Here is a 5,996-nt window from a genome sequence, read left to right as displayed (position 1 = left end):
AGCAGCTGACAGTGCCAGCAGAAGACAGGAACGGCCTGCAGCCTGTGGGTTTGACCTGCGTCATAGTCAGTTAAGCCTGTATTTTCACTGCAGAAGTTTGGTGCTTTAATCTTTAATGATGCAGCATAAGACAGTGCTTGGCATTCAGCTGGGAAACACTGACACCACTGAAAAGATACCTCCAGGTCCCTAATCCTTCTGCCCTGCCCAGCTTTCATTCAAAGGACTTAAGCACACACAGAGAGTGTTGCAACAGGCAAGATAACCACAGAGCCTCCCCCTGAGGTGCCATGGCACGAAAGGCAAGCACAGAGGTGTTGAGCTGAGCTGCAGGCACTAGCTTCCACTGTCACAATTGTTTCTGCAGGAGTAGGGAGCATCAGAGGTGACCTGCCACTGATACAGCCAGGACCCTAGGGGCATCTCTGGCACAGCTTGGACCCAGGCTGCCTTTACACCCGAGTGGACAGGATATAATCCTACAGTCAGGCATGGCTCACATGCTGGCTCACAGCAAGGCCTGTCTGGCTTTAGTTCCTTACTGTGTCTCTCCTCCTGCCCTGTGACAATACTATATTGTTAGTGTCGGGCACACCCCTGGGACAGGCTCCTCTCAGGAAGAGCTCAGCTGCAGGTGGCATATAGCAAGACCCATTTACAAGCCTCCCTGAGCCACTTGGCCTTGCAGGTCAAGGAACATGATGCAGTTTAGGCTACTGGGTCAGACCCATAGTCCAAGGGGCAGAGATCTTGGGAAGCACAGCTGAGCCCTACCCTGCAGCTCACAAGCCCACCTGCCTGAGCCCCATCTTCTCGGGGCAGGCAGGTCAGAGCCTGCCCGCCACCAAGGCACAGTTGCCCTGCTCACTGTAAGAGATCCCAGCAAAGCAGCTCCTGCTCTTACCCTCTCCCCCTGGCAGAGGACATGACTACACCCTGAGTCACAGCATGCTGCAACACAAGAGCAGTATTTGATCCCTGGACTTCACCACATTACTAACCTAACCAAAAGAAAGCTCTGGCAACAGAACAGAGACAGGAGAGTTAGCTGGATCAAATTCTACTCAGCTGCAGCTTGCAACTCCCCCTCCATATATTTCAGTTTGATTTCTCCTCCAGTCAAACTCAGAAACTAATTTTCCTTGAATCCCGCCTGGCCTAAACCCATTTCGGAAGAACATTCTCCTGCAGGGAGCCAGTGTTCTGGCAATGGGGTGCTGGGGCTAGTTCCCAACTCTCTGTTCACGCTCCTACCTTTGTCATCAGCGCTGCCACTTCATTAGCAAGGCTCAGCATCCCCCAGGCTGGGCTGGCATCTCTCCCCCACCACGGCCAACTCTGCCTTGAGCACGCAGCCACTCACACACAAGGCACAGGCCTGGCTCTTCCGCCTCTGAATCACCCCCAGCTGCAGCATGCTCAGGACCTCAAGCCCCTCGCTTCAGATTAATCAAACCAGAATGAAAATCCAGCTCCCCTGCCCTCCTGCCATTCAGATGTCAAGGAGATAGGAGTCTCGAGGCACCAGCTCCAAAATCCCACCAGCACCATCTCTTTATTAACAGAGCCTTCTACAAAACTAACATCAACTGTCTGATGGTTAGTGTTGAAGTCCTGCTGGGGATGGGACAGGTACCTTGAGGGAGGAGCACAGCATCTCTGTCTCTCCCAGCACCTTCTGGAGCGACTCTATAGTGGCATTGCGCACATCCAGAGTGTCCCTCAGCCCATCCACAATGGCCTGGCATTCCCGCTTTTCTTTCTCTGGAAAAGAAAAGGAAAAGGTCACGGCCCAGTAACCCAGACTTCAGCTGCCCCACAGCAGCAGGAGCACAACAAACAGACGCTGCTCACAGTCTCAGCCTCCAGGCTGCCAGGAGTTGGCTGTTCGTAGAGAGCCATTTCCCAAAGTGCTGTCTGCACCAAGGTCTGCACTGAGCAATTGCTTCTCCCAGTGCCAGCAGGCTTCAAGATTTTCTTTACTAAAGATAACAAGTTCCCTTTAATAGCTTTCCAGTGCCAGCCCTGCTAGCATTAAGCTGATGCATCTTAACTCTTGCGTGTTCTCACAGCCAGGCTTGCACAGGGAAAACTGTTCGGGTCACAGTGAGCTGTTGCAGAGCTGGAGAGCCAAGCCCTGAGCCCATCCTCTCCACATGCAGCCTTGCGTGCAGTGGGGAAGCCCTTTGGGAGCCGGCGGGCGGCTGTGTACAGCGACCCACCCAGCTGCTGCGTCACCATGCTGCTGCACCTGCCCCCAGCGCAGCACCGACATCAAAGGGCGAGAGGCAGTAAAGCAGAGCTCTCGCTGGGCATGGGGGGCTTTGCAGCACACACGACAGCTTCAGGAGATTCCCCCAAGCACCCACTTTTTGCAGGTCAAAGCCTTTGAGTCCTGCTCTTCCTCCTCACACAGGCATTCCAGGAACAGAGCACAGGCTTCTGACCAGCAGAAAGGTGGTGGAAAACACCAGCAGATGTCAAGTGGTTTTGCCGAGACAAGGGGAGGACAACTCACAATGCTACAAGCACTGCTGCTGGCAGACCTGGGCCCAGAACAGCCAGCATTACGGGAAAGCTGACAGCAGCTGGGCAGTGAGGGAAAGCAGCAACCCCTCCATCTAAACCCTGCTGAGAGCACAGTGAACTCTTCAGCCCAGCATCTTCTGTCTTTGCTAAAACTGCCCACGGCTCCAGCCTGACCATACTGGAGAGCTGGTCAGTGCTTTTCCTAAAAGCTTTCTCCCTGCAAGCAAGCCAGTCTCAGATGGTGCCACCTCCTCCCATGGAAGCACGACCCGCAGCACGGCTCCACTGCTCAACTGGACAGCAAAAGAGCCATGTGGGACTGGGAAAGGAGAAGAACATACCCCAGCAGAAGCAAGCGGGTGCCTAGGGAAACATTTTTCTGAGCAAAGTGTTTTTTCTCCATTGATCTGAATAACCCTTCCTCAGCAGAGGCAGCACAGCCTGGAGAGGCTCCTCTGCATTTGCAGGGTCTCCACACCCACCAGCAGAGTTAGGGCTTCCCCCTCTTCCGTTCCCAGCAGCCCAGAGGCAGATGGCAGGAGTCAAATCTCCCCGTGCTGCAGGAATGGGTGTTGAGCTCATTCAGAGTGCCTCCCACAGCACCTGCTGGGTCTGCTGGGAGCTCAGCACCTCTAGAGCCATCTGCGAGCTGATCAGAGACTGGCAATTGCACAGCTCCTCTAGAGTGCACAGCACAGAGCACGTCTTTAAGTGAAGAATTTATACCCAAGAACCACCAGAGAGCAGAGTGCCCACAGCAAAGGAAGCAGGAGGTGGGAAGGAGCTTCTCATTTCCCATATGAAAAGAGAATAGGACTGGGAATGTCAAATCCAACCTCTACTCACCAGAAGCCGAGAAGATGAGCAGGCCTTCGAGCAGTTTTTCTTGGATAACATCCTAGCAAGAATCCCAGCCACCTTCCCCAGAAGATCTGGCTCTCTACCAAGCCACTAAACTCAACCGAGCTGGCAAGAGAACAGGCCTCAGAATAGAGCTGCGCAGACCGTCCAATTCTGCTCTCGGGCTAAGGACTGAATCCTCAATCCACTGGCTATTCATGTCTGTCTCGTGCACGCAGGGAAGGCAGAGGAAAGACGACTCTCAGGGCGTGGGTGAGCCCCCAGCATTCTTTAAAGGTTTTTTTCCCCCTTCTGCTAGTGTGTCTTTGGATTTCTGTCACTCAGACTGACATTTTCCTTTTGCTGCTCATGACTCATGTTCTGATGACAGGCTGCCTACAGATGATGCTTAAAGCCCATTGACAAGTCTCCAGGGCTTTTGCTTTTCCTGCCTCCCTCAAACATCCTCTAAAATTAAAGATGGGAAAATGGAAGCGCGCGCACACTGAACCCTGTCTGCTCTTCGCCTGACACATGTGGCACTGCAACAGCCAAACAAATCCAAAGCCTTCTCGCTGCTGCTTGGGCACCACTTGTACCCCCTCATCTGTCAGAGGGGGCGAGCCTTTGCCATATGCAGCTGTGAGCTGCCCAGTGAGCAAACCAAGGGGTTTGCTTCCAGATAGCCTGCTCCAGGTACAGCTGTGCTGCACTCTTGTAGCTTGTGATTAGGAAGAGGGGCAACAAAACGGCATATAAGGCTCTAAACTTGCAGAGAGCAATCCAGTTACAGCAAAGCTGGGTCAGGCTGCAGACTCTGGCTCCGTCATACAATCTTTGTACAGCTTTAGGTGGTCTCGCCTCATGAAAAGCTCTGAAGAAGCTGCTCCAGTGAAACAGTTTGCAGCCTGCACTGTGCCCTCGGCTTCAGAGAGGGGTGGGCTCTGCACAGGGGTTCCTCAGGCCTGGGCAAGCCACCTAGCACAGAGCCCAGGACCCCAGACCACGGGCTGCTGATTGCCTGAGGCAGCTGGGACTCACCTTTCACAGAGAGATGAGCCTTCACCTTGTCCAGTTCATTCTGAAACACAACACAGAAAACCTGATTAGGAAACGCCTTGCAGAGCCGCTATCACCAGACCTCTAAAGGACCCAAGAGGTGTCTCGGCAGGACATTTGCACCAGCCGGGTGCTAAGGAGGGGAAAGCTGCAACAGCAGCCACCAAGTACCACCATGGGAACGCAGAGAGCACCTCCAACTGGCAATCTTCAGGGGAAGAAGAGAAGATCCCAGTTTTGTCTTAGCCTTGTCAACCTTGTGTTTCTCACACTGTCAGTCATCCTGTTTTAGCTGCATAATTTTGGAAGGTTCTCAGGGAAACACAGGAAATCAGACAGGAACCATTTTTATAATGTTTTACCTAAACAAGGCAATAAGGCAGAGACGCTGCCAGACTAACTGGATCGAGAGTTGCTTTGAACTGAAGCGAACTTCAGCCAGGTGCAGGTGGGAGGCAGGAGGCCACGTCCAAATGTCTGAAGAGGTAACTGAGCATATGAACCAAAGGCACCAGCTAGCAATGTGACAGGCTCTGAAGTCGCTGCAGTTTGGGATGCTGGTATGAGCTAAGAGCCCACTTGGGTGGCCATAAACAGATCACCAGTAAAGCGGTCCACACCAAACTGAGGGTGCCTAACGTCTCCTGGGGGCCACAAGGCCCTGGGCAAGGTCCAGTGTTTCTGATCCTTAACGAAGGTGTTAGAAAGAGAGAGCAAAGTTATCCATGGCTTAAGTTACAGATAATGAAGTGGTATGACTTACAAACACTGGCAAATAACCAAAGGAAATGTACCCAGGTTACAAAGAGAAGCTATCTATAAATAATATATATTAAAAAAATACAGAGTGAGAGAGAGAGAGAAATATATACGGGAACGAGTCAACCGAGGATGACTTAGAAAGCTGTGTGAGAGAACTGCAGAGGAAAGCACGTAACAAGTCAGGCAGGAACTGCAGTGGAATAAAACCACAATAAAATGCCAACACAGTACTGAAACAGAGCTCACAAATCTGTGCAACCCGGAACACCACATGCAAATCTGAGCTGAGAATAGCACTGCCAGTGACCACGGAATGACGGGACCAGAGCGAAGCTCTGCTGGTGACAATAAAGGCAGGAGGGAGAATGGGGATGTAAAGGTCGCTAAGCAGAAGGGACTAAATGCAAAGCCCAGCAGAGCTGACTGGATTTGCCCCCGGGGGGACAAGAGCTGGAGGGCTGAGACGGAGTTAACTCTGCTGCAGGAACTATTCTGGAGTAGCTTCCTCCGAGTCCTATCCAGGAACGATTAGTGACCTCACAAGATGTGCTAATTAGCATGATAGCAAAGAAATGCTGGCTACTGCGGGCAGCTATGTTACATTACCTCATTCATCAACTTAATCTGAAATCCCTCATCCTCTGCCACAGCTCCTAAAGGCTGCTCCCAATTTTCACTCCTCTCATAGAAGCTCTCCTCTCTCTGCCTGCCTGAGTAATAAGAGCCCATTTTCCCAAGATCAAATGAGTATATCTGACCACAAACAGACAGCTCTCCTCCCAGGTTTCAACCCTCTCCAGCAGGAA

At 52.2% G+C, this 5,996-nt stretch overlaps 1 protein-coding gene across 1 annotated transcript in view; it reads right to left on the bottom strand.

Annotated features, from left to right (window-relative positions):
* Nucleotides 1–5,996, bottom strand: part of TRAIP (TRAF interacting protein) — a gene marked incomplete at its 5' end in the record, with an annotated part of 18,709 nt that overhangs the window by 8,754 nt on the left and 3,959 nt on the right. Inside the window, 2 exons of the mRNA XM_010140747.1 lie at nucleotides 1,637–1,764; nucleotides 4,411–4,450. Of these exons, the coding sequence (XP_010139049.1) occupies nucleotides 1,637–1,764; nucleotides 4,411–4,450 (168 nt within the window). The remainder of the gene's footprint in view (nucleotides 1–1,636; nucleotides 1,765–4,410; nucleotides 4,451–5,996) is intronic.

The sequence above is a fragment of the Buceros rhinoceros genome, unplaced genomic scaffold (genome assembly GCF_000710305.1).
Source record: "Buceros rhinoceros silvestris isolate BGI_N320 unplaced genomic scaffold, ASM71030v1 scaffold23697, whole genome shotgun sequence".
NCBI classification, from domain to species: domain Eukaryota; kingdom Metazoa; phylum Chordata; class Aves; order Bucerotiformes; family Bucerotidae; genus Buceros; species Buceros rhinoceros.
Note: the sequence above shows the minus strand (reverse complement) of the source record. Positions and strands in the feature narration are given on the sequence as shown.